Source organism: Cololabis saira, chromosome 16 (assembly GCF_033807715.1).
Source record: "Cololabis saira isolate AMF1-May2022 chromosome 16, fColSai1.1, whole genome shotgun sequence".
Taxonomy (NCBI): Eukaryota; Metazoa; Chordata; class Actinopteri; order Beloniformes; family Belonidae; genus Cololabis; species Cololabis saira.
Window position 1 is genome coordinate 16,592,129 of NC_084602.1, and position 27,417 is coordinate 16,619,545.

General features: G+C 42.8%; 2 protein-coding genes across 6 annotated transcripts in view; both read left to right on the plus strand.

Annotated features, from left to right (window-relative positions):
* plekhh1 (pleckstrin homology domain containing, family H (with MyTH4 domain) member 1) overlaps nt 1-18,840 on the plus strand; it is a 45,275-nt gene extending 26,435 nt beyond the window's left edge. For 3 of the 5 annotated variants that reach the window (XM_061743626.1, XM_061743627.1, XM_061743628.1), the window contains exons 14-30: nt 916-1,002; nt 1,115-1,273; nt 3,196-3,276; nt 7,622-7,801; nt 7,890-8,001; nt 8,143-8,522; nt 10,242-10,418; nt 10,497-10,594; nt 10,694-10,871; nt 12,293-12,448; nt 12,702-12,799; nt 12,954-13,095; nt 13,671-13,813; nt 13,895-14,024; nt 14,607-14,690; nt 15,180-15,326; nt 15,849-18,840. In XM_061743626.1, coding sequence (XP_061599610.1) covers nt 916-1,002; nt 1,115-1,273; nt 3,196-3,276; nt 7,622-7,801; nt 7,890-8,001; nt 8,143-8,522; nt 10,242-10,418; nt 10,497-10,594; nt 10,694-10,871; nt 12,293-12,448; nt 12,702-12,799; nt 12,954-13,095; nt 13,671-13,813; nt 13,895-14,024; nt 14,607-14,690; nt 15,180-15,326; nt 15,849-16,001 — 2,505 coding nt within the window. In that variant the 3' untranslated portion in view covers nt 16,002-18,840. The remainder of the gene's footprint in view (nt 1-915; nt 1,003-1,114; nt 1,274-3,195; nt 3,277-7,621; nt 7,802-7,889; nt 8,002-8,142; nt 8,523-10,241; nt 10,419-10,496; nt 10,595-10,693; nt 10,872-12,292; nt 12,449-12,701; nt 12,800-12,953; nt 13,096-13,670; nt 13,814-13,894; nt 14,025-14,606; nt 14,691-15,179; nt 15,327-15,848) is intronic. The other 2 variants (XM_061743629.1, XM_061743630.1) reach the window with 1 other exon arrangement.
* A 4,625-nt stretch (nt 18,841-23,465) lies between these two features.
* The window catches only part of slc25a21 (solute carrier family 25 member 21), a 99,277-nt gene continuing 95,325 nt past the window's right edge, over nt 23,466-27,417 (plus strand). The window contains exons 1-2 of the mRNA XM_061743640.1: nt 23,466-23,586; nt 23,672-23,761. Coding sequence (XP_061599624.1) covers nt 23,692-23,761 — 70 coding nt within the window. The 5' untranslated portion in view covers nt 23,466-23,586; nt 23,672-23,691. The remainder of the gene's footprint in view (nt 23,587-23,671; nt 23,762-27,417) is intronic.

The window sequence follows — 27,417 nt, forward strand, 5'->3', positions numbered from 1 at the left end:
GCTCCCGCCTGCTTCCTCCTGAGGTCTGGCTGGAAAACAGGAAGCCTCAAGGCGTCTGTGTAGACCATGGATCTATTATAGACCGGGGGTCGGCAACGCATGCGGCTCTTTAGCGCCGCCCTGGTGGCTCCCTGGAGCTTTTTCAAACATTTTTGACCTTTTTTTTTTTCTTCCTTTTTTTCTTCTTTTTTTTCCTTTTTTTCTTCTTTTTTTTCCTTTTTTTCTTTCTTTTTTTCTCTTTTTTCCCCTTTTTTCTTTTTCCTTCTATTTTTCCTTTTTTTCTTCCTTTTTCCTTTCCTTTTTAATCTTAACATTTTGACTTTTTTCTCGAAATTTTGACTTTTTTCTTGACTTATTTTTCAACATTTTGACTTTTTTCAATAAATTCTGACTTTTTTCTCGACATTTTGACTTTTTTCTCAACATTTTGACTTTTCTCATGAAATTTTGACTTTTTTCTCAACATTTCGACTTTTTTCTTAACATTTCGACTTTTTTCTCAACATTTCGACTTTAATCTCGAGATTTTGACTTTTTTCACTAAATTTTGCCTTTTTTCTCGACATTTTGACTATTTTTCTCGACATTTCGACTTTTTTCTCAAAATTTTGACTTTCTTCTCGACATTTCGACTTTTTTCTCAAAGTGCATAATAATTCCCCCAGTTATAACTAATATAGATACATGCAGCATGTGTTGCCTTCATTCTAAGGCTGATACAAGACTTTTCATTTTTTGCGGCTCCAGACATATTAGTTTTTTGTGTTTTTGGTCCAATATGGCTCTTTCAACATTTTGGGTTGCCGACCCCTGGTCTAGACCAAATGTACCAAGGATGCACAGTAACGGCTGCACAGTCCCTGCTGGTGCATGGTGTTTTGGACTGAAGCTCTGGTCTGTGTTTGTCCTTTTTAGAGCGATGTGATCAGGAAACCTCAGGGTCAGATTGAGCTGAACTCTTCCTGCTGTATAGTCCGTGGAGAAGGAGCTCAGACGTTTCAGGTGAGTGCTTTCTGCTGCTCTGAGTGGAAGACTGAAGCGTCAGATCCTGATCTGTTTCCGGCGGGGGGGGGGGGGTCGCGCTTCCTCTTACTTCTGTCTTCTGTCCAATCAGCTGATTACGGAGAAGAAGACCTTCTACCTGACCGCTGACTCGCCCAACATCCTGGAGGAATGGATCCGCGTCCTGCAGAACCTGCTCAAGGTCCAGACCAGCAGCCCGGTTGCCGTGGAGATGAGGGCCAAGCCCACTGTGAGAGGCTGGCTCACAAAGGTCAGAAGTCACGATTTATCTTTCGAGTTGAGCCCCTTTCATACACAGACCGCTGTGAAGTTGTGAAAGGTGGAGGTTCCAGGGTTTGTCTCCGAGGACGGTGTAAGAAATGGCTTGTTTCCCGTCCTAACGTGGCCTTTCACACCGACAGTGTTGTGCAAGTTCATACTTCTCATGAACTAGTTCAAAGTTCACTTCACATAGTTTAAAAATGAATTGTTCTAGTATTTTGGCAGTGACATGGGAGGGATTAGTTTGGTCTGTAGGTTGTTTTTGTTATTGTTATTATTTTATTTCTTTTCATACTGTTTAATTTATATATATATATTTTTTTTACATTTGTACACAGGTGTATGCTATGATTAACATGCCCATGCCTATTGAAAATCTTTGTAATTAGCACTCAGCATTGCACCTTTGTTATGTTGTGAAAACATCAATAAAAAAGATTTTGAATTAAAAATGAATAGTTCACGTTCATAGTTCACCATTTTCACTTTGAACTAAAATTCAGTTCATTTCAATATTTTTAGGTGAGAAGTAGGAATGAAACGCCACCCTATCCTAAAACTGTTCACATACAATCATGTATTGTCCTAGTGGCTTTTCAACTTGAATCAGCGGCTGTAAATCTCCAACAGTGTAGTCCATTATCAGTTTGTCTACCTGTTGCTGGGAAATCAGACCCCTGAAGGTGCAGCAGTGAGACTGGGGTCGTTCGGGGCTGTTGGCTCTTGGTCTTTGCTGATGACTTTGTTTGATTGTCAAGGACTTGCAGATATTTTCTCACACTGGACGGATGCTTTAACTCCACATGACGTTTCAAATGTGAAGTTGACGAGGCAGACGTTCAGACTTGTTTTCTCAGCGCAGGTGGACATCATTTTCACAGAAAGGTTAGATTTTGACTGTCGGACTCTTTGGGAGACAATGTGTAAAATTCCTGCAGATAATGATAAGCAGATCATCATCCGACGGCTCGCTGACGCTGCGTCTGCAACGTCTCTCTCTCTTCACTGGTCATCGTAAATACTGCACCGGTCTCGGGCCGCTGTTGCCATAGAGATGGTGCCCTTTGCTATGCTAGTGTGCATTGCATTGTGGGTAATGAAGTGTGAAGTCGTCGTCTCGTCGAGTATTTTAAATGTGCGCGCTGCCCGCTGGTGAAATGAGAAGGAGGATTATTCCGTAATAATTGGACCTAATCAGTGAAGCTGAAACTTGCATAATCTGAACATTTCAAATTCCAGTTCATGATCTGCAGATCTGAACAAGTTTACATTCAAGTTCTTTATATGCAAATATGTTGCATTCAGTTCAACATTCTCACAGAAATGAACGTGTTCAATCAACGCGTTCATTTGAACTCGTTCATGCACAAAACTGCACGCCGATATAATTTGAGATGCAGATGTTTTGTCTCTGAGAGGGTGGGGGGGGCAGAAAGAGCACTCATCAGAGAGGCTCGACCCCTCCTCCCTTAGCTTTGTGAATAACGGCCTCTGGCAGATGACTGACAGCCTCCAGCAGATGTGATGGAGCTCCTGTTTTCTCGCCACCACCCGAGACCCATCACGCGGTTGCGGCTTTGATCTGCGGCTCAGTCGGGGGATGCTGGGCCTTTCAATCCACGCTTGGCCCTGGGGGCCCCTCCCTCGGCCAGCTGCCTGAGAGGAGTCCTCATCAGAAACTGATGTGTGATTATCGTCTCCAGCTGCGTCTCTGGTTTGAACCGACTGCAGCGCGGCGGTCGACGTGTTCTCATCTGACAGGAGTTAGTTGTGACTTTCGACACAGGAAGTTGAACTTAAGTGGTTTGCGTGGCTGCCGACACGCTGCCGGGACATGTGAGGCTCAGATGTAACAGCCCTGATAAATGTTGTCTTGACCTCTTTGTCTCGTGTCTCTTTCTTCTTTTTCAGGTCAAGCATGGACACTCCAAGCTGGTGTGGTGTTCCTTGGTTGGAAAGATCTTCTACTACTACCGCAACCAGGAGGACAAGGTGCATAAGACCTTTATTTCAATGTTTGTACACCAAGCCGACCATCGGCTATCAACGCATTTGCGAACAGCTGTTTCTCATCTTTTCGGCGTGTAACGCGTCGTCGGCTCTGTCGGACCACCATTTGCCTCTCCACGTGTTGAGCTGGTGTCATTTAGTGGGTTTACACAGAAAACAGGACTTGGATGTCAATCTCACCGAGGGAACACTCCCAATCAGAGGTTGATGGACAGGGTGAGAAGATGTTTATGTTGAATGACCCCCACATGTGGCAGCTGCGCAGAACAACAAGGAAAAGCTACTGTAACACTGGAAACTCACACTTCGTGGTGTCGTATTAACTTCTGGAGAAAACTGCTGAGAAGTGTATCCCCCGGTGGGAACGTGCACGGATTAAATGGGATTAAAAGGTTCCTGCAAGGTGGGATACGAGAGGGATGTGCCATTGGCTGGATTAGTAAACCCAGAATATCAAACGAATTTTCCCAAAGCGCCACCTTAATCGAAACACTTTGTCTTGTTTAGAATAAAGTCATAAATTAGATTTTTTTTTGCTGTGCGTGCAAATATAGTCTCTTTCTGGATTTTGGCACGTGCAGTGTGACCCAGATTGTGACTCAGACTTCATGAGCTAGTTTTGACATGAGGTATAACAGTGTTGTTTGATGAAAAAATAAGAATCGGGCCGTGTCCGGTGAATTTACGGCCAGCTAGACTCACCTCGAGTTGATGCCGTGAATCAAAAAAACTGCGTCATTTTGGGGCCCAACATTCGTCGACGTCTGGAGAGGGATGGCTCTGATTGGCTGTCCACCCCTGTGAATTAGTTTGTACTTGTGCACGACTTCACCTGTCACTTTTTGTTCAAAGCCTAAATGCTTTCTGAAATCATAAATGTAGAAACGAATCCATCTAGTTAATCTGAACCAGTAATGCAGGCTGCTGAGTTTGAAATAATCCTAACACTTTTACCTGTGCCGGAACTGCGTTAGATGCTGAAGAGTGAACTGATAACGCTCCTGAGTCGTTGGTATTGGTACCCGAGAGTTGGATGTCATCTCTGCAAGTGTTTTGTCTGCACGCTGATGACATGAAGAGACAGGAGCTCTTAACTGCTTCTTCTTCACATCAGTTGGAGTCTAAGGGCCAAATCCACAAAAGGCTTGCGCGGCTTTTGCGGCCGCTAAACCGGTGCAAATGAGACAAAAAGAGAGCGTCTAATTCACAAAGCACCCGCAAAGGGCGAATTGCTCCACAAACTGCGCTGCCAAGCAAATAGTGGCAGTCTGCGCCGGTACCATTTGCATGCATGCAAATTAGGTAATATTGATATTACGGCGCGAAATTGCCCCCTTTCTATGCAAATAAGCCTCATTGCAAAAAGCGTCTAATTCACAAAGGCCAGGGCTATTTGCCACACGCAAAAATAGTGGAGCAAATACCGTCTTTCAGAAGCGTGTATTAACTGCGCGCAAACTCCTCAGTCCCCGTCTCTCTGTTTCTCTCTCTCTGTTTCAATATCATTCAAGCCTGTGTGATAATGATATTAAGGGTGAAATCTACATTCAGACATGTAGACAATCAGATCAAGTGGGGTTGTGGACTTATCGGATTTAAAAATAAAAGTAACAGGACGGAGCTCAGGATTCATCCATACAGTAGGGGCTGCTTTATTACAAACAATTCCACCATATAAACAATCTAGAATGTGTGTGTTTAACAGCTGACCTGTAGGTGTGTGTAGCAAAACACAGAACATGAATTACCGTCAGATCCTGATCTGGGACTTCATCTATAAAGCTTGCTTGCGCACAAAAGGGGCCTGAAAGATGCGGCGACGCGCACTGTACGGTGCGCGTTGCTCTGCGTCGATTTAACGCGGAACCATAAATCAGCCTTGAACAGCACTGAGGGAGGAGGGAGGAGGGGGAGCGGGGCTCTTCGCACGTTAATCCACAAAAATCAGATTGCGCCCGCAAATAGCGCTGTGAATTGCGCTGCATTTGCGCAAAAGATTTTGCTCTAATGATATACCGGCGCAAACACGCCCATAAATCTCTGCACCTGAGTGCAATTTGCCCTTTTCTGGTGAGCGGAGCTGTTTCCAGTGTTCTCCGTAATTCAGCACACAGATTGGTCCATAATGAAAACTTCAGAGAGCACAACAGCCTCAACTTTCACGTATTTGTACTTCTCTAGTATTTCGCATGTAGCTATAGATAGATAGAACTTTATTCATCCCCAAAGGGAAATTCAATCGTCCAGCAGCTCATCAAAACATAAACATAAAAATCAACCACACTTCCATTCAGACAATAAAAGCACATTCATAATATTAAAATAAACATATAAGGTTTAAAAAAACGAGTGCACTGGCCACCATCGTGTGGTAGAACATAGCCATCATCTCCACACACACATCAAAAGACCTCAGTGTCTGTATGACATAAGCTAATGAAATGTCAAATGTTAAGAGGCTGTGCGCATTTATGCACAAGGCACAGCACCAGTAACTTCATTAACACCGGATCGGGATCAGATCAGGATCTAATGGTAATTCATGTTCTTTGTTTTGCTACACACACCTACAGGTCAGCTGTTAAACACACACATTCTAGATTTATATGTTTATATGGTGGAATTGTTTGTAATAAAGCAGCCCCTACTGTATGGATGAATCCTGAACTCCGTCCTGTTACTTTTATTTTTAAATCCGATAAGTCCACAACCCCACTTGATCTGACTGTGTACAGTCATGTCTGAATGTAGATTTCACCCTTAATATCATTCAGTATCACACAGGTTTGAATGACATTGAAGAGAAAGAGAGAAACAGAGACAGACGGGGAGTGAGAAGTTTGCGCGCAGTTTAATACATGCTTCTGAAAGACGGTATTTGCTCCACTATTTTTGCGTGTGGCAAATAGCGCTGGCCTTTCTGAATTAGGCGCTTTTTGCAATGAGGCTTATTTGCATAGAAAGGGGGCAATTTTGCGCCGAATGTATGAATATTATCTAATTTGCATGCATGCAAATGGCACCGGCGCAGACTGCCACTATTTGCTTGGCAGCGCAGTTTGTGGAGCAATTCCCCCTTTGCAGGTGCTTTGTGAAGTCGACGCTCTCTTTTTGTCTCATTTGCACCGGTTTAGCGGCCGCAAAAGCCGCGCAATCCTTTTGTTAGGATTTAGCCTATCACATATCACAACATATATCAGACTTATAATAAAAAATAGCGCTGATCGTGTCCCTCTGTGTTTGAAGCGTCAGTCAGGACTCTGCTGGTGCTGCTGCAGCCGCGATGACACGCCGGGAACCTCCTCCACTGCTTTAGGACAGAACAAATGAGGGGCTTCGTATAGCGTTTAGGGGCTCCACGGAGCCCCTCATTTCTTCCCTAAAGGGACACAGATTTTTTTATATATATAATGAGTTTTACGCGCGCGTGAAACCTTTACGTGCGGGTGTAAGCATAAATTAGGGTCCCGCGTTAAAACGACGCAGAGCCTACGGCGTAGGGTACACGGCGACGCGCGCCTACGCCGTAGGCTCTGCGTTGGTGACGCAGAACCATAAACCCGCCCTGAGCAGCTCTGAGGGGAGACGGGAGGGGAGGAGGGGGAGCGGGGGGTGAAGCGGGTCTGCCGGGCCCTTCGCACAGGGTGTGATTTGCAGTTAATGGCTGATCCTACCGTTAGTTTTTAAACTGTAAAAAGTGGGGGGGACAAAAACATGATTTTGAAAAGACGGGGGGACATGCCCCCCCTGTTGCGCCGGGGCACTCACGGCGTTCCGCGCAGCAACGGCGTTCTGCTACTCACTCGCTTTATTTTATATTATTTATTTTTCTACTTTTACTCTGACCACCAAATAATGTCGTTTTCCTGTCCCCCACACCTCATCCACAACATCTCGATCTCAGATCTCAGTGAAATTCAGTGGCACTGTGGCTCGACTTTTTATTTCTGCAGTTTTCATTATGGACCAATCTGTGTGCTGAAATATGGAGAACACTGGAAACAGCTCCGCTCGACTCAGACAAGTGCAAATTGCACTCAGCCGCAAAACTTTATGGGCGTGTTTGCTCCGGTATATCATTAGAGCAAAATCTTTTGTGAATAGGACCTTAAAGCGGGGCAAATTGCGGGCGCAAATTCAGCGCAATTCACAGCGCTATTTGCGGGCGCAATCTGTTCTTTGTGGATTTACCCCTCAGAGTCTCAGGGTCTTGCTAATGCAGCCCAGTTGATATATAATCAATCGTTTAAAATTTAAAATTCGTTTAAAAAAACGGCTGTGTATTTTTGTCTTTAGTCCACTTTGACTGAACTCGTCTCCGTTTTAGTTGCCTCTGGGTCAGCTGCAAATCCGGGAGGCTTCGGCGCAGGAGGTCGACCGCTCCTGCGATTCAGACGAAGACTACGAAGCGGGCGGCCGGGGCTTCCTCTCCTCCCACTACACCCTGGTGGTCCAGCCCAAGGAGCAGAGTCCTACATACCTGCTCATTGGCACCAAGCAGGAGAAGGTAGCGCGACTGGAGATGCTTTGGTGGACGCTTCACTTCACTTGTCTCTATTTTTACATGAATATCATATAATTTTTTTCCACTAAAGGAGACCTGGTTGTATCACCTGACGGTGGCAGCCGGCAGCAGTGCCAAGTTTAAAGTGGGCACGCAGCACGAGCAGCTCATCGGCAAGCTCCTCGATGCAGACGGAGAACCAGGTGAGAAATCTGTATTTTATCACCGAGAAGCTTTAACTCACCGCTCATCCGCCGCTTTGAGACACAAATATGTAGTTCTGCACATTTCCAGGCACTTTTGACACATTAAGAGGTTACTTTATGACTCCGTCTCCTTTGTAGACAACAACAGAAGTGCATTTACAACCGTTGGCCAGCGTGCAGTCGATGTATTTGCGGATGGCGTGAGACCCGCGGTTCTGCCTTCACAAGTGGCTCCAGTTGCAGCGAGTCTCCGGCTACGTGTTATTTTGAATCACGCCGTCTGGCAGCTTTTATTCACATCGCAGGCGCTGTTTACGACTGCAGAGGAGTGTGTGAATTTGTGTCAGCTGTTGAGTCATTGCAGCTTTGAAACTCAATCTTTGTTTGTGTGCGTGTCTTTCCCAGAGTCTGTGTTGTGGAAAAGCGAGGCCTTGAGTTTCTGTAAGGAGGGTCTGCGCTCGCCTCTCACCACCCTGCCGTCTGAAGCGCTGCAGACCGAAGCCCTCAAGCTCTTCAAGGTCCGTCCGTCCACCTGTCGCCCCTTCTGACTGTGTTTTTTTTTGCTTTCATGTCCTTCTATCAAACTCCCTTTCCTGTTCTGCTCCCCACCTCCCCGCGATGGCAACTCAACCCCATCCAGTCTGTCCCCGCCGCATCCCGTCTGATGGGCCTCTTTTCTTTTTCCTCCTGCTTCTAAAATAGATCAAAGGCTCGGGGCAATGGGCCCCCGGCTCATCAAAACTGTGGGAAAGAGATAATGGGCTCGATTATCTGCTGTGATTGAAGCTAAAACTTCTGTGGTTTACGGCAATTGAAGCAAAAGGAGGAGAATGGGAGGTCAGGGTCTTCAGAGAGTGACTGGAGTGGATCTGCAGAAGAAGAAATGGGATCAGAGCAGAACAGGGAGCTTTGTAGGAGGATGAAGGTTCCTTTTCCTTTCTTTTTTTTTTCCAACCCTCAATGCATCACTCCAGACACCCCCCCCCCCCCCCCCCCCCCCCTCCTCTCCCTCAGCTTCACACCCCCACCAGTTCCACATTAGGAGGCTGAATGGGTCGGCCTCTTCTTTGAGCAGTCAAGCTTAAAAATTGTCCAAACACAATGAAACAGAATGAATTAGGGTGACACACTTTTCAGGTCCGGGCCTCGCTTCATGTCTGCGAGGTATTTGCAGTGGTGGACAGTAACGGAGTAAATTTACTTGAGTACTGTACTTAAGTACATATCCAGAGGATTTGTACTTTACTTGAGTATTAGATTTCTTTGGTACTTATTACTCTTACTTGAATACATTTCCAAGACAAATATTTGTACTTTTACTCGAGTAAATTTCTAGGAAGGCTGAAAAGTACTCGTTACTTTCAGGTCTGCTCTTTTTTCTTCTTCCCTAAAATCCTATTGGACACAAGCTGTTTTTGTCAAAGGAGACCTATCACAGTGCACGCTCTCCACTGGGATGTACGTAAAGCGGAAATACGTCAAGCCTCCTCAAAACGATACCGCCAAAGTAGCCTGCGTTTGTCAAGACAGAGCCGCAACAAGTCAAGACACCGAAGAAAGACAATCCGCTGAGTCGTCTGAGTCTGATAATGAGCCGGACTCGGAGCAGGGACTTTCACAAAATCTTTGGCCGTATCTTAACTCAATGTTTCAAAGAGTTAATTCTCAGAAACAAGAGTTAAAAGATTTTTAAATTAATTTAGAAAAAATATAGTAATTTACTGATGTGGAAAATAAGAAATTTACTTACTCTAACTTACTAGTAACTTACTCTTACTCTTACTTTTACTTAAAGTAAGTTTAAAAGCATTTACTTTTGGATACTTAAGTACCTTTAAAAGCAAGTACTTTTCTACTGTTACTCGAGTAATATTTTGACTGAGCTACTTTTACTTGTAACGGAGTAAATTTTGACCAGTAGTATTTGTACTCTTACTCAAGTACTGGGGTTGAGTACTCTGTCCACCTCTGGGTATTTGTGGATCTGACGAGACTGATAGAAACTTTAAATAGGCTCTTTCAGTTCAACCGTCCTAAACGTCAGTAACAAAACACTGAGGCCCACAAATCTTTCCTTGTACTGACCCCATGCTGTGATATTTTTGTTTTTACAGTATCTCACCTGTATGTTCTGCTGTTTATGACTCGGATTCACTGCTGCATCTTTGTCGCCACCTGCTGGTTTTTCCCGACATGAACGACCAAACTCATTTAGATGAATATCTTCTTTGCTGTAGTCCTGTCAGCTGTTCATCAATGTGCTGGTGGAGTCTCCGTCTGTGGATTACCACACTTCGTTGGCCCAGAATGCTTTGCAAGTGTGCCTGACCCACCCAGAGCTGCAGAATGAAATGTACTGCCAACTCATCAAACAGACGAACCGCCGGACGCCGCACAACTACTCCCTCACGCAGGTCAGCCCCGCGCACCGATAAGACAAAGACAGGAAGAATGATAATCCCTACGTAACCTTTGACTTTGTGTGTGTGTAGTGTTGGCAGCTGCTGTCTCTGTGTGTGGCGCTGTTCCTGCCTCAACAGCACTTCCTCTGGTACCTGAGACAGTACCTGCAGCTCAACGCAGACCCCAGGTGATCTTCAGTCAGAAGCAATCACAAAAAATCTAAAGAAAAAAACCTGTCACAAGCACTTGCTTCTCACGCCTGCCATCTGTTTTCCATACGACGCAGGACTGAGGTGGGGAAGTACGCCGTGTACTGTCAGAGGTCTCTGGAGCGAACGCTGCAGAATGGAGAGCGGGAAGCCAAACCTTCAAGGATGGAGATAGTTTCCATCCTGCTGAGGAACCCCTACCACCACTCGCTGCCCTTCAGCATCCCGGTGCACTTCATGAACAATACCTACCAGGTGACGCGTGGTTCAGAACAGCATTATCCTGCTCCTGTGACATACAAACATAATTGGCATCCTTCTTAAGGTTTCCTTCAGATTTCCCTCAGAATATTGCATCCAAAAGAGCACTGCAGCTAGGGCTTGGGCGATATGGCCTTTTATTAATATCTCGATATTTTTAGGCCATGTAACGATACACGATATATATCTCAATATTTTGCCTTAGCCTTGAATTAACACTTTGATGCTACAATCACACCAGTATGATGATTGTATATGTCTACATTAAAACATTCTTGTTCATCCTGCATTAATATATGCTCATTTTAACTAACTTTCATGCAAAAAGGGGGAATAAGTCAAATTTACCAAAAAATGTAATGTATTTATTAAACAGTTACTAAGCAGTGAGTGGCAGAGACAAGTGTCATTTCAAAACAGAAAGAGCACGTTGCATCTCTCTGACTCCCCGTCTGAAGAACATCTGCTTAGAACATGTTCTGGTCCTGGTTTTACCAGGATGACCAGGTTTTACCTGGTTTTACCAGGATGAGCTGCTCTGAGCAGGAGGGCCTTTACAGAACCTTTATATTCAGACTATTGTAGGTGTAGGGACTGCAATGTTTCATCCTCTCCTCCTTTACTTTGCATCACTTTCACGTACTTTTAGAAATATGACGTCATATAGTCTTGTTTGACTTTGTTTCGATGATAGTGATTGATTTCATGTGGCCATATTTAAGCAACACTAGGTGACGTTTCTCAGCTCTGGAAGAGAAAGGCTTTGCGGCGCACGGACGCGTGTCGCGCTGAGCGGATAGTTGCATCAGCGCGGCATGCAAGGAGAAAACATCCCCTCCCGTCTTTACTAAACCGTCCCAGTGTGGTTTGAAAAGAGTCCGTTGCGCGTAGCAACCGCGCGGATGAACTCACGCCGCAAACAGGCCGAGTTTGGGAAAGTTTAGGTGGAAGTGACCAGCGGTCCCGGACAGCAGCGCAGACACCTGCTGCCGCTACCTTTCTACTGGTCGTATGATGATGCACGCGTGGGACTGACGTATGTAACTAGGTGCGCTTGTTTTATGTCTCAGAGAAGGACAGACGAGATGAGAGAGTGAGAAAAGCCTGTAATTTAATGCCCACGGCTAAAAGCAAATGCGTGACAATGTATACTCAAATATTCACAATATAGTCATTTTGTACATCGCACAAAGTAGAAGCCGATATACATCGACTATACTTGATATATCGCCCAGCCGGTATCGTTTGATTATCCTCGTTTGTCACTTGATGTAAAGCAGCAGAAAACGGAGCACCAAATTAGATCTTTCTAACCAAAGAAAAGTAAAGAGGACTTGTTGGTGGTTCTAGTTGGTGCAGTCTGACTTCTGGATGTCAATGATCTCCTTCGACTTCTTTGACTTTGATTTGTGCAGGTTGTGGGCTTCGACGGCTCCACCACGGTGGAAGAGTTCCTCAACACGTTGAACCAGCGGATCGGCATGAGGAAACCCCACCTGACGGGGTTCGCCCTCTTCACCGACGACCCATCTGGCAAAGACCTGGAGCACTGCCTGCAGCCATCTGCCAAGGTAGAGTCCCTCGCCGTATGTGGCAGTCACAAAACGCCACGAGCTTCATATTGTCACGGTAGAAGTTTGTTGAGGTAGCTGAAAGGGTCCCACTATGTTCATTCAGTCGAGGAAGACATGTTACCTCCATCGTTGCATCTGTTCTGGAGCAGATTAGTGTTCTGGTGTGGTTGTTGCCACCTGCTGGCTCAAGTTGAATATGTACATTTCCTGTATAAATTAGAGGAGACTGACGGTTGTCACCTTTCATCAGATCTGTGATGTCATTTCCAAGTGGGAGCAGGCACTCAAGGAGCTGCATCCGGGAAAGAATGAGGGGACGCGGATTGTTCGACTTACATACAAAAACAGGTCTGCGTTCATCCTCCACCTCAGCATCAGCATCCTTTCCCATGTGGACACATTTGTTTAAGAGATTTGTTGTCAAACCAACTTCTGTCTTATCCCACGTTTAACTGAGCGTAAAAGGGATTCATGACAACTCTTGATTCGTGTGCACCTTCAGGCTGTGTTTCAGAGCTCAGGTAAAAGGGGAGACGGAGCGAGAGCGACTCCTGCTGGCATACCAGGTGAATGATGAAGTTCAGCGAGGCCACTTCCCCGTGAACAAAGAGCTGGCTCTGGAGGTGGCTGCGCTCATGGCAAAGGTCTGTCAACACTAGATCTATACATCAAGCTTGTATTTAATCAATGATGTAGTTCCCGGTAAACTGATGACCCCACATGGACATACAGCCATATTTGCTTGGACATTGGAAACACTTGCATGATAAGCTGCCCCTGTGTGGTCACACTTAGTGTTACTACATAGAGTGGCTTTAATGGAACACTCTTACCCATAAGCAGTTGATTTACAGAGATGAGAACAAATATTAAAAAGATCAAACATGCGTCACTAGTTCATAACAAGTTCAAAGAAAACATGTAAACAGAACAATTAGAAATAAAAATAAAAGGATAAATATCTTGCTCACAGAGCTTTGTACTTCCACTGTAAACAGTTGTGTCTTCAATCTGGATTTAAAGCTGCTGACGCCACCTCGGCTGCTTTTACCCAGTAAAGCTGTCATCTTTTAACCTGCTGTGTTAACTTATTTAATTATATCTTTCCATATTGCAAAACCAGCAAAACTACTGGCGTTGTACTGTAGTATATTTAGAGAACTAGTAGCAATATTCCACTTACAAATATGTTGTGATGCCCTTGTTCTCCGTCCGCCAGGTTGAACATGGTGATCTGGAGCGAGCAGGCGTCTCTTCTCCGACCGGAGCTGCTCAGCCTAAACCTCAGCAGCTTCTTCTGCAAGTCCTGGAGCGCTTCTATCCCAAACGCTACAAGCAGGACTGCAGCTCCGAGCAGCTCAAGTAAAACCAACACCCAAAATATCGTCACTTAAGTGTTGGAAGGTTTTTACTGCAAAAACCTACTTCTTTTTCTGTCTTCAGAGATCTTGCTGAGTGTCTGGCCACTAAGTGGTCCATGCTTCGTGGGTGCAGTGCATCTGAGTGCGCGAGGATATACCTGACCGTGGCCCGGAAATGGCCCTTGTTCGGAGCCAAGCTCTTCAGTGCCAAGGTAAAAAAAAAGAAAAGGAGGCAGTCATTAAATATTATTGGCTCTGCTCCTTCTTCAATCTAACTGAAACCAAGCAGGATTTGTGAATGAATTATTTACTAATTATTACTGAATTGAATTGATTAGTTGAAAACTCCCTGGGATATTACAAAATTGCCAATAAAAATATCGAAATCCTATAAACAAATCCGTGCTGGACGTTTTGAGTCGTTATGGTGCCACCTTGTGGACTAACGGGAGAATTACAGAGCTGATTGCACAAAACCCCCTTCTCCAGAAACTTGTTTAATGTTTAAATTTTCTCTCAGGGGCCTTCAATTGTTGCACTGCCGCCTTCCCACCATTATTACTCTGATTGTTACGCTGAGGCTGTGAACAGTCGCCATAGTGACATCACCGCCCAGCTGGTCCAGTGTTACTAATGACATTTGCACGCTCATGAGAGCCAAAAACAAATCGAGATTGCACTGCAGTGCCTGAAATGTACTTATGACGTCTGACATGAAGCTTAATGCTGAGCCGAGTTTAAGAACAGGAAGATGACGGCATCTGTAAAACAACCCCGTGTCTGCTCGTCCACAGCCGGTCCCGCCATCTCCCGTTGAGCAGAACCAGGTGTGGCTGGCGGTCAGCGAGGATGGGCTGTGTGTGCTGGACTACACAATGGTGAGTGTGGAGGACAAAGAACAGCATATTTTTATTAGATTTTAGAAAAAACGAGCTCTAGTTGACAAGCTTTCAAGCTGTTTCACTTCAAAGCTCAAAACAACTGTCGCACAGCTGGAAAGACCACAGCCGGAGCGCCGTTTACCCGCCGGTTCGGGATTATTTTTATTCCAATCCAAAGCAAAATAAAATGGCAAACCTCAGATTTGACTTGCTTGACCCGAACAGACAGCATTTCCAACATTTAAGCTCTGCTAACCTGTAATTTTCAGCAGCCCTTGTCGATCCACTTCCTCCCTCTGGCCGGGCGTACAGTCTCTCTGTGGATGTGGACCCGGACTGGAGGCAGGAGGAACCAAATGAAAACTGCAGCACTTGTTGTCACATTCGGTTTAGAGCTCAGAAAAGCAGAAACCCGAATGATTTCCTGTTTGGATTACCTGCTCAGCGTCGGCTAACTCTCCCGCTGGCAACGCTTGTGTTTCCCAGCACATCCTGGTGACGTACTCCTACCAGTCCATTATTACCTTTGGCGGCTGTCGTGATGACTTCATGCTGGTCACCAGCCAGCAGAAGGAGCCCGGAGTTGGGAAAAAGAGTGTGGAGAAGCTGCTCTTTGCAATGGCTAAACCAAAGGTAGGCATCGTGCGTGCGCCGAGGCAAACCAGTCCGAGGGAATGATTAATTGTTGCAGAGCCGGGCCAAGCGGCGTCAAGTTTTCATAAAATGGGAAAGCTCTCTCGTGCTCCTCTGTTTTCCTGGTTTAACTTGAAACTTTAGAAATAAGGGGGTTGAAACATAAATCATTTACAGCAAGCTTTAGCAGGAGAAATGCTTGATGCTCCCACATCCCTGTGCAGGATGTGGGAATATCTGTAAAAGAACATAATTGAAGAAGAAAACGTCTACGCTTTCACTCGTTTTCACACTAATGCAGATCACAGGTTTTCTCGTGTTTTAAGCGCAGACTCTCGGTGGAGCTTTAACACAGGTCGCGTTACTACTGTAGCTCATGTTAACAGGGGGGGGTTCAGATCATTTGGGTTTCTCCGGTTTTCACATGCTTTTCGGAGGAAATGGTTCCCCACATTCAGATGAAATGCATCCAGCTCACGGCGTGAAAGCTGAACTGTGGATCTGTCTGTGCTCACGTCTCAGATCCTGGAGCTGACCCTCCTCACGGCCAGCTACATCAACCACTGGAACCCCGCCGCCCCGCCCGCCCCCCAGCAGCCCCTCGGCCACTGGGACGCAGATGGCAGGCACTTCCCGGCCATGAACTACACCACCAACGGCCCCACTCTGCTGTGACGGACCACGGCAGCCGGGCTTCGTCCAGGAACCATCCTGGTGGTTCGTTCTTTTAGAACAGGTTCTGAGAGGTTTGTTTATACGAGGATGGGCTTTCAAAAATGACAGATCCAATCTCGTGAGACAAGTGTTTTAACCATACTCTTCTTGAGTATTACACCTTTCTTTTTTCTTCTTTTATTATTATTTTAATGTTTTTTAGTTCAGTTGAAATTGGAGTTTTGACTGATTTTTAGAGACATTTTGTGCTGGGACCTCACACACGTAAAGGTACACATTTTCATCGGGAATCTCACCTCGGTGTCCTTTCTTTTAATCTGACAAAAAACACTTTGAATTTGTTGATGGTACTTCACAGTTTCAGAAGAGGCCAATGTGATAAGAACTTTATTCTCCAGTAGTCCCATTAATATTACTCTTATTTAGGTCTATTTCTAACATTTTTTTCCATTATACTTTAGGTTCATGTAATTTCTTTATTTGTTCTATGCACCAAATGTCTGCAACAGGCTCCCTGCATGCATTCAAACAACTTAAAGGCACTTTATATAGTAATACCTCTTCTCACCACGTGGGGGCACATAGCTCAGCTGTGGACCACAGTTTGTGGTAATGAGCGGGAAATGTCCAGCACATCCTGCAGCATCACTTCAGCTGCTTCTCAATGCCGACTACAACAACTGGACAGTTGGGCCTCTGCGCTGTTGGAGCGGCAGTGAACTTGGTGGCGTCACAGTTCAGCAAGCGAGCAGACATATTTTTACAGGTTAACTTTTCATGGACCACGGGCTCCTGGTGAAAGCTTTCATGACTCGTCACTTTGTATGATGTGGGTTTGTTTTTATGGTTTCATATTTCAACCGTGATATGAGTAGAATTCTGCGGAGGAAAGAAAACGAAAACACTTAAAACATTGAAGGAATGTTCAACTAGACTCCATTTTGACAACCACAAGTTTGAAGTTAGAAAATAATAGCAGAACTTTAAATGTTCTCTTTCTTTCTCCTTTGAAAAAACAACAACTTTCTCCTCCACCATCACTGCTGCTTGTTATTACAATGTTAATTCTGGGATAGTTTGCTGTTTCAAGTCTAAACCAAGCAACAACCATCTAACTTCCATGTGGAGCTAAGATCCGTTGTAGTTCCCCGACTGGCCACCAGGGGCCGGCTCCAAAAGTGAATCAATCTCCATTGACCTCCATGTTAAAATGTCCACCTTTGGAGCAAAAAAAAAACCCCAGTTTTGGTCTCAATCAATTGATTACACGCCCAGGACAACTCTTGGGGGGCAGGAGAGTTATATAAAGCATTACGTTTATTTCTAATACCATTGATTGACAGGTTATTACGTCCTCATCCATTAATGTCATGCTAATGCGCTTAGCGAAGCAACTGGCCATTTGTATCAACCTGGTGTCGGCAAATCGCTAGTCGTTTTTTGATTTCGCCAACGGTACATTCTGCTGTGAGTGTCTGCAGCTCTGCGGATATTTCAGCGATGTTCAACTGACGGAGCTAAGAGCCAAAGCTAACTTTGATTGACATGTAGTCTGCGTGTTCTCTTCGTCTCTCAAACAACATGGCTGCGCCCCGTACAGTCTTTACAAACTAATGAGTCGTGACCGAATGCTGTTTTCTACAGTCAATAACTATTAAGTACTATCAATATATCCCACAATGCATCATGAATAGTAGTGTACAACCGATTGCCAATAGTCACATCCGTACCATCATGCACTGTGCTCCAGCAAGTGAAACAACAGAAAACAGAAATGAACAGAGACCAGAGATAAATGATTTCATGTAGATGCATATCAGTGTAACTCAATGGCAACAAGCGGCAGTTTTGGACACATCCTAAAAGTGTCACCGCAGGATTCATTACTAGTTTGAAAATGGGCGGAGCTATAACAAATCTGGCGTTTACTGTTATACTTAGATCTAGATCCATGCTTGATTTTTAACACATATTGAAAAAAATGTTTATGCCACTGGAGGAGAACTTTGTTGCATCTTAGTCCGGGAGTTAACAAATGAACGTTCTTGTGATGTACTGCCCCATGTGGTCAGAAGTGTTATTACTACATAGAGTGGTTTTAAAAGCTAAACGTAATTGAATTCAACACACATACACAAAATCATTCTTAGGCACCCGGAACCATCATTGTATGTGTTCATTTAAAGATTTGTTTTCTGTTTTCAAAACAACATGGCTTTGTCATAAAATAAAGGACAAACTCTCCTTTTATTTTATTTTTTTACAGATTATATTTGCTTACTTGTTAGCTCAGAGCTGATGTTTCACCAGTTCTGATCTGCTGGATGATAAAGGTTTTTAGTGATGTACTTTATGAATGCAATATCTGTGAACATTTTCCAGTGGTCCATTTAAAACACACACACACATATATATACATGTACATGTATGTATGTGTAAATAAATATATATATATATATATATATATATATATATATATATATATATATATATATATATATGATGTAGGACATCCAGTTTGTTCATCTGCGTTTTTAACGATCACCAGTTTTTAAATAAAAGCTACATATTTGAATGACTTGAACTGCTTTGGATAAACCACTGTGTTTATATGATTTATTTATTGTCTCTAACAGTTTCAGGATTTTGCATAAAAAGGAGTAGTTTTCCATAACTGTCATAGTTTTTTTTTTCTTTTTTTTCATGGAAAAACTTCCTTTTTTTGTCAGTTTATTTGATAATTTAAGATGTTTGGCTGCTGTGCTAGAATGTGCTATGAATGATAAAACGACGTGTACGTGTGCTCGTAAAATAAATGGTACAAACCAACCTTTTCTAACCCTACTTTTGTGTATTTATTTTTAATATCTCACATTGATATAAAATTCATTTGACAGCTATTATAAGTGACTTTTCTATTGGTACCCTTTCACTTGAACACAATTTAAGCTTTGGAAAACAAAATAAATATAATTATTTAAATGCAGCCGTCCGTAGCTGGTTTGATTTTCAGTCGTATTTTGCAGCTATGTCTTTTTTGCTGAAAAGAATGTAGAAACATTTTTATTGGGTGTTTTTTTTATTTTTTTTTTAGGACATCAATCATTTTCTTGGCATTTTTCTAGTGCTGGAACAGAACCTCCCTTGGCTTCCCCTCACAAAGCACTTCTGGCAGAATGAGAGCAGTATTATATATTCAGGAAGTGTGGGGTTAATGCAATACCAACAAAATGCATATTTTAGTCAAAGCTCCTTGGAGGAACAAAAACAGCGTTTTTTCTTTACACACTGTGTCACTCAAAAGCGTCTTTTCTCATTCGTTCTGTCCATAAACTAAATAGTTCCCCTCTGTGCTTGGTCGTGCACGGCGTTCCCAGTGTGTGTTTTACTGGAGTTGGGTTTGTGAGGGTGGAAGCTGTTCTTTTTCTTATTCGAGGGGGGGGGGGGGGGGGGGGTCAACATGGTAATGGCGTTTTCCTGCCAAATTTATGCTGTAAATCCCAGATTTTTTTAATTTTAATTTTATTTTACAGCTTGTCAAAGGCTCTTGTTGTTCCGTAGCTGCTCCCATACGAAATGAAATCCTCGTTATGGGGTTCACTGCCGAACTCCTGCGTGCCTTCGCTTCTCATCAACAAAGAAAATAACTCTTCCCATTTTTCCACGCAGCAATGCGGCTCAGGCCTTGTGCTTTATAAGAGTTTGAATAACGTTTAATTTAATCTTGGGTCGTTTTTTTTTTGTTTTGTTTTTTATGGCAGAGGTGAACCATTTGTTGCCCTTGTTGTGTTTTTGAGGCTGCCTGCATCATTTTCTGCAAAGATGAGAAAGATCTGAGGAACAATTGTAAACATTTTATGAAGGAATGTGTATCTTTATTGTTTGAAACATTGGCAACAACGATAACCTTATGTTCTGACTCAGGAGCATCTAGTATGATAACTTCTGCTGAATCAGGTAGTTAAACTCATTAGTGTAAGGCTGTTTATTAAAAAAACTAAAAAATTAAAGACAATTTGTTTGTGTAATTTGAAAATAAAATAAAATGTGTTCCAATTTCTATCATGATAAAGAAAAAACAAGAAAAGCACTGATGAGAAGAGTAAAACAATGTAAAAACTGAAGCGTGGATTCTCAGTCCTGTTTGCAAAAATGCTGATGCTCTGAATATTCAACTTCTTTGGGATGTTCTCTTTTTTTTGTTTCAGTTCATGATGAAAGAAATGTGTACTCATAGTTGTGTCCACTGATCTCCTCCCAAAAACATTTATTAGTTGTGCAGTTCACTAAGAGGTGATGTTTCTTAGCTCGAGGCAACGGTTAGTTTTTATTTCCCTTCATCCCAACTTTGTTGAAATCACTTTATCACATTAAATAAACTGCCTTTTAAATAAAAAGTTTCAATTTTAACACCGGATATGTAGTATATTCAGTGAAACATAGCTTTTAAGATTATTTTAAACGTCATTGCAATTTATTTTTATGATCTATTGCATTCGATTATTTTAACCTTTCACCCTTTTTTTTTTTTTTAAGTTTTCATTCAGGAAGTCAGCTTCAGCAGGTGAGATGTGCTGCGGGTGTTGGCATAAATAAATCTGCTGCCGTGACCCGTGAAGACAGGAGCTGCTCTTCTAAATGGAGAGAATAAAACCGGACCTGCATTTTTAAAACTACGATGAAACTATGATAAAACAGAACCTCACGGTCAGAAATCAACCACAGTCACAGCAAATAACAGGCCTCACTTCTCATTTCCACTTGGGAATATAAAACTGATTTTTATCTGGAAACCGTCACTTCTTGGAATAAAATATACAATTTTGTAATGCCGTCTGCGTTTTACAACGGTATGCTCTCTTCCAGTCTCATGGCAGTCTAATAACTGTTAATATGATGTAGCATTTTACTGTCAAATGTAATTTAAACATGAGCCCCATTGGTTAAACTTAAAGTGGCCCCCTTATAACTCTGTAATTTAATACATTTAAATATGACATGAATCTAAAACCATTCGTTATTTGGCTGCTGAACCAAGCGAGAATATTATGAAATACAGTCGCAGATACTATTAAAACATGTTTTTTATAGGTATATGCTGAGGTTAGAAGACACACAATGTTGATTCTTATGGGAAAAGATAAATGCATGATGGTGAGACTGAAAAGAAGAGGAGGCAGAAGTCTTATTGTATGTTATTTATTAGGATGGATGCACCCCAACAGAGTAACGCAGGATTTGTTCTGCAGGAAGTCAAAGAGAGACTCTGAAGGCTGCGTTCCTCAGAAGGCTGGGGACTAGTCTGACACAAAAAACATCATGCAGGTCTGAGGAGGTTTGGTTAACCCTTGAAATAGTCAGCAGGCCTCAGCAATAAAAAATGACTAATAAAAACATAAGAAAGGGAAAAAACATGATATTATCAGTGATACAGTATCTGTTCCTTATTTGTTTAAACTGTGACCCGAATTGTTTATTTAAAACATGCAAACAAGCAAAGACATGAAGGAGAAGTTTTAACGCAAATTTTACTCAAAATGTTTCTGACGGTTTGGATAAAAACCATCTGGTGTCAAGCAAACCCATCAAGTAAAAATATGTGATAACTGGTTATTTAAACAAAACAAAAACCTGTAACTAATATTTTGTTGGATCGACTTCATCATGCCCACATAATACATTTATTTCTGTCCAGAAATGCATTAATTTTTCACTAAGAGCCTGTATTGATAATAGGAGACTTGGACTGGAGTATAAAGTCTTCTCACTGAGGTTAAGGTCAGGACTCTGTGGTGTCCAGTCCAGATGTGAAGATGAATCTCTCCCTGGACTCATCTAGGTTTATTTAGGATCATTTAGGATATACCAGCTACTCGAGGGAAGAGAAACACCTAGAGCAGACATGGGCAAACTACGGCCCCCGGGCCACATGCGGCCCGTTAGGCTTTTTAATCAGGCCCGCCGGACTCGTCCAAATTATAATAAAAACCTTGTTCATTTTCCACCTTTCCCTGCAATGCCAACTAAATGGCGCACTCAAACACAATGACCGGTGTTGGAGTGGCGCGTATTTCATTTAGTTTCATGTCGCCATTCAAGCCCTTCTGTAGAAACATTGCGCAAAACAGTGACTCAGAGAGCCCGCGGTCAGGATAATCCATCCATGTTTTTGCGTGGTTTAACACAATTACACCATTGATGTTGAGTATTTCGTTGAGTAATAATATGTTTTGAAAGTTGAAATTGATTCCATTCATTTTTTTAATAATGAATAATAATTTTTACGTGTTCTTACTGTGCTATGAGGTTTGCACACACTACATGCAATGCTTTAGTATATCCAGCCCAAACACAAATTTTAGAACCCGTCGTGGCTCGTGAGTCAAAAAGTTTGCCCACCACTGACCTAGAGGGAACTCGTAGCTGTTGTCCCTGTGGCCCTGAAGGGGCGCACTTCATGATTATAAAAGGACATGCACAGGGGTGCAGATCCGATGTCAGGATTGGGGGGGACACCAACGTGATTTTAATATTTAATTTTTTGCCAATATGCAACTCATACCATGCCATAAATTGGTAAAGGCTCGCCAAAAAATACTGCACAGGGAATCATTTATTGTGCTTACCTTTCTTGTTTATTTGTCCTAAACAGCCAACAGTGTGTGTCACTGCTTACTTAACTGTTATATTCGTAAATCATAATTTTAAGGGTTTTGGGCATGTAGTGTCTACTCATCTCAAATTCTTCTCACCATCTTCCTTTTATCCTATGGGACTACTTTATGCACGATCAATTGATATATGGATGAAATATGGAGCCCTAAACAAGTTGTTTAAACTAACTGATCATGTTTTAACACAGTTATGGTGGTAAACAGTTCTAAAAAAAAAAAGGACCCATTGCTAAGAGCACAATAAACAGCACAAGTTGACCCAACATCAAATTTATTTACATAAATGTCCATGTTCGCTTTCATCTGTCATTTTCCAGGACTCCGTGGAAGAAGAGATCCTGTATCTTAATAGGCATAGTAATAAAATGGAGTAGCAATACTTTCATTCTGTACACCTCAAAACGCACCGTGGATGTATTATTTTTTTAGAAATATATTTTTAATAAATATTCTGCATATTCAACCTTTAAGTCTGAAAATACATTTGTTCAATTTTGAATCATTTAGGGTATTTTTATTGGGGGGGACAATTAATGTTTTTTCAGAAATTGGGGGGACATGCCCCCCCCCCGTCCCCCTTCGGGATCTGCACCCATGGACATGCAGATGTTAAACAGAAGAGGACCCCGGATGGACAGCCAGTGCACCCCCCAAAAAAAAAAAAAAAATAATAATAATTTTTCATGGACCACTAACCGCCAAATGAGGATTATATTTGTATCAATAATAAAATGTGCGACTGTGTGGGAAGGTAAACGACCTCGGGCAGTCCGGGAGGGTAATGTGCACAGGGCGGTGCGGAGCCTGTGTGGACACACGGAGACATATCGCTGCTGCTCCGCAGCGGCCACGCAACTTTACACACACCACTCAACTCACCACCGACTAACTTCACGGGACCAAGCGGCCAGGTTTGTGGCCCCGAGGCACACCTTACCACCACAGCCCCACGTCTACTGCGTCAAATGCTGAGTCCGTGACGCTTTGCTTTGACAGGACGAGTTTGGACGGAGAAAATGACGAGCCGGAGACCACGCAGCCTGTTGCGGGAAGCTTCCCATCAGATCATTGCAGGTGGATCCGCCGGTGAGTTCAACATTCTTCCTCTTTTGTCCTTGTCTGGTGGCCTAGTCCGATTCTGCGTGCGTTTTCAGAGCATTTCCCAATGAGAGGTAGGAGAGTGTTTTCCATGAATTCTCAGAAAAATGGTAGAGTTGAGGGGAATTACTCGCGCATGCGCGAATGATCAACAAATAAAAGGCAGTCAGAGGTCTCCTCTTGCCAAAGATGAATAGTCATCAAGATGATTCCCCCCCTTCGCTTTGCACGACCACATGAAGGACAGGAAGTCTGTTTACGCATGCGTGAAAGTGTAACTTCATGACAGCTGCATGACTAAAATTACTGGAAAGACTATCCATGATGTCCCCTGTCACCAGCAGTCTTTCTGAAAAGCATTTTGAACGCTTCTTTTTCCATGTACTGCACACCACCATGTTATAAATGGACAGAACAAGCAGCTGATAGAAACACGCCCTGAAGTTCCTTCAGCCGAGCCACGGCAAAGGAAATGTTTGCTGCACAATATTTTGTTTCAGTGGCAAAATCAGAAGTGACAGTCACATAAAACCAACACTGGGTTAATGCAGACTTACTTGTTGCTTTTTATACAAATCTCACTCACTTATTGCTTTATATAAATTCACCCGAGGTGGTACAACCCCTTCACCGCCCACCTCCGGTTGTCCTGGACGTGAGATCTACAGAGACCAAACCCATTTTTTGTACCAGGCTTTAAATTGATATATTTCTGCTATGAAGTTGGAGCTTTTTTACATTGCACTGGAAGTCTGCCCTTAATGGTCAGTACATACATTTTCTTTAATTCCAAGTTGGCATCAATCCAGAAATTAAATTGTTGGCTTTGCAACTGTGCAAATACTGTAAAAAGTAGAAGTAAAACATTAAACTGTACAGCTGTTAATTGATAAAGAGCAGAACATTCTGACATAGATAGATAGATAGATAGATAGATAGATAGATAGATAGATAGATAGATAGATAGATAGATAGATAGATAGATAGATAGATAGTAACTGTTGTAACTCCTGAAAGTAATTTTTTAGCCACTTTTAGCAAACTGGTGTGGGGTTCCACACCAGTTAAGGAGGAGTTAAATACTAATACTGTCATTTAGCAGATGCTTTTCTCAAAAGCGACTCACATCTGAGACACACACACCATGGAGCAATTAGGGTTAAGGCCTTGCTCAGGGGCCCAAGGTGGTTCATCTTGCTTGCCTTTCTGGGGCTTGAACGTTAACAATTATTATAGAGCCCACTTCTGTAGCCACTAGACTACCCCCCCCCCCCCCCAGCAGTTTAATGATAATAACAATGCAAGCTAAATATTTAGACAATTTTTAATCAGATTAATTTGGCCGTCTAACCTAATCCAGAGAAAGTAGACAGGGTGGGTGATCTTGAATCAAATACCTGTCCGGTGTAAAGAGGTGTGGTTCAAAATTGTCAATTTTTTGTCTCAATTGACACTAGATCAGCAACATTTGAATATATTTAACTTTATGGTACATATTGTGTGCTCTCTATATAGAGGTAAATCTATTTTTTAAAGCAGAATATTACAGTAAAATTGTAGACGCTACAACACTTTTGCAATGTCAGCATGTGTTTATGTGTGTTTTGTAGCTTTACGCAGGGGTTGGTATGAGATTGGTCTGTCGTTTATGGAGTTAATGTGTTGGTTTGGAGAAGACATTTGGCTGCTTAGGAAAATAAAAGCATATATCCCGCTTAATTCTTACCTCATTTGTGAACAAGACCCTGGGATACTTAAACTCCTCCACTTGAGGCGATACTTAAGTCTCAGCCTGGAGGTGACTTTATAACTTTATTTTAGATTTCCAGAAAATACCCAACATCTTGCTACAAACATTGACAAATCTAAGCAACCGCAAGAATTAAAGTCTGTTCCTTCTTGTGGTGAAACTGTGCTGCGTTTTGGGTCTGTTGTCCAGGTGAACACCAACGTATCTGTACTCATCCATCACCCCTGTCTTTTGTTCCTGCTAGAATCTAACATCTTTTGTCTTATTGATGTTTGTTCCCAAACCTTACCACAAAGCGGTGTACCTGTATTACTGCAGATGAGAGGACTCTGACTTGTACTGCAAGTCGGTGGTGGAAAGAATGACGATACTGCAATGAGCGGACTGTCCTTCGCAGTGTTTCTGCAGACACACAACCCGTCAGTCTCATAGTCTGTGCTCTCTTGCCTGTCAACTGTCTTTGTTAATTATGACATCTATAAAGAGAAACTTCACTCTTATCATTTACAAATGAGGAATGCAAAGAAGTCCTAGTTTTCTGACGTCATCACTAAAAACAGTCATAATGCTCGGGCCTTATTTGCTACAAACCCTCCTGTATCCATAGCAACTGAACTTCATTCCACTGTGGTCTGCAATGACTTTGCCAAATTCTTCACAGACAAAATCCAAAATTATAGACAAGCAGTTGGTACATCAGCAGTAGGTTTGATTTGATTTGATTTTATTCAATTCAGCTAGCAGTGAAAGCCAGGGCTCCACTGAAAAAAGAGCTGAATTTTACAGCAATCAATAAAAAACATACAATTTTAAAACATACAATTTCAAAGTTAAAAATATTTCATTTAAGGGCAACCAAGCAATGTTCATTAGCAGTCATGCTGTGTCTTTGCTATCTAAATAGTCTCATTAAATAGTCTAACTGCAGTATGCAGGACTGGGCTTTTCAGCCTGCTGGTCTTGGCCTTGGGTTCTGTTAGGTTCATACACTTAACATTTGTATCATCAAACTTTCTGGAGACAAAAGAGACACAAACACAATTAAAATGACTTGCGCAAGGAGAGCAATGAGATGTGTAAAATCTCCAACCTACTCTAAATTTGTCTCTCTGCTTCCTTGCTTTTATTCACTTTGGGTTTGCCCTAGATTACATAGCTGACTGCGCCCCTAAAGGGAGGGGAAAGGGAGTGGTCGTGGAAAGGTATAGATTTGTTCTTGTTTGTTAGCAACAAGAAGTTTCCTCTTCTCTGCAGATTTCTGCTTTATGCTGATAATCAGGAAACTTCTTGTGCAGCACTTTTTAATCACTTAACACAGCATTGTTTTATCAGTGTGTCACAGGCGTAACCAAATTATCATACGTTCTGTTAATAGCGAGCATGATAACTTACTACTTATTTACAATAGTTCCAACAGGTTCAGCCCGCTTGTGCTGGTTCCTCAATGTCTTGACAGTCCAGCTGCCCGAGTCGGAGGTAGCAGGTCGTGCAAAGGGTGTTGCTCATCACGCGTGTCCCTAACAGGCTTCACTGCAGCTTCCTCCCTTCCCCTCCCTATAACAGGCTCAACATATGTACCGTGTCCCCCGAAAACCGGTTTGAACACCATGACGCAGTTTCAACCCATTAACAGCAAAGACCTGGAGGACATCTTAAATCAGCTGAACTCCTCCTCTTCCTGTTTAAACATCCTGTCAACACACCTTTTCAAAAAGGTCTCAAAGATTTTGGAATTAGACCAGTTACTGATGGTGAACTTGTCCTTTATGTCAGGTATGTTTCCAGAGCCACTAAAAACCGCTGTAATTAAACCTCAATCTTGACGAGACACAAATGAACAACTACAGGCTCATCTCAAATCTCCCATTTTTAAGTAAGATTATTGAAAAAGCGG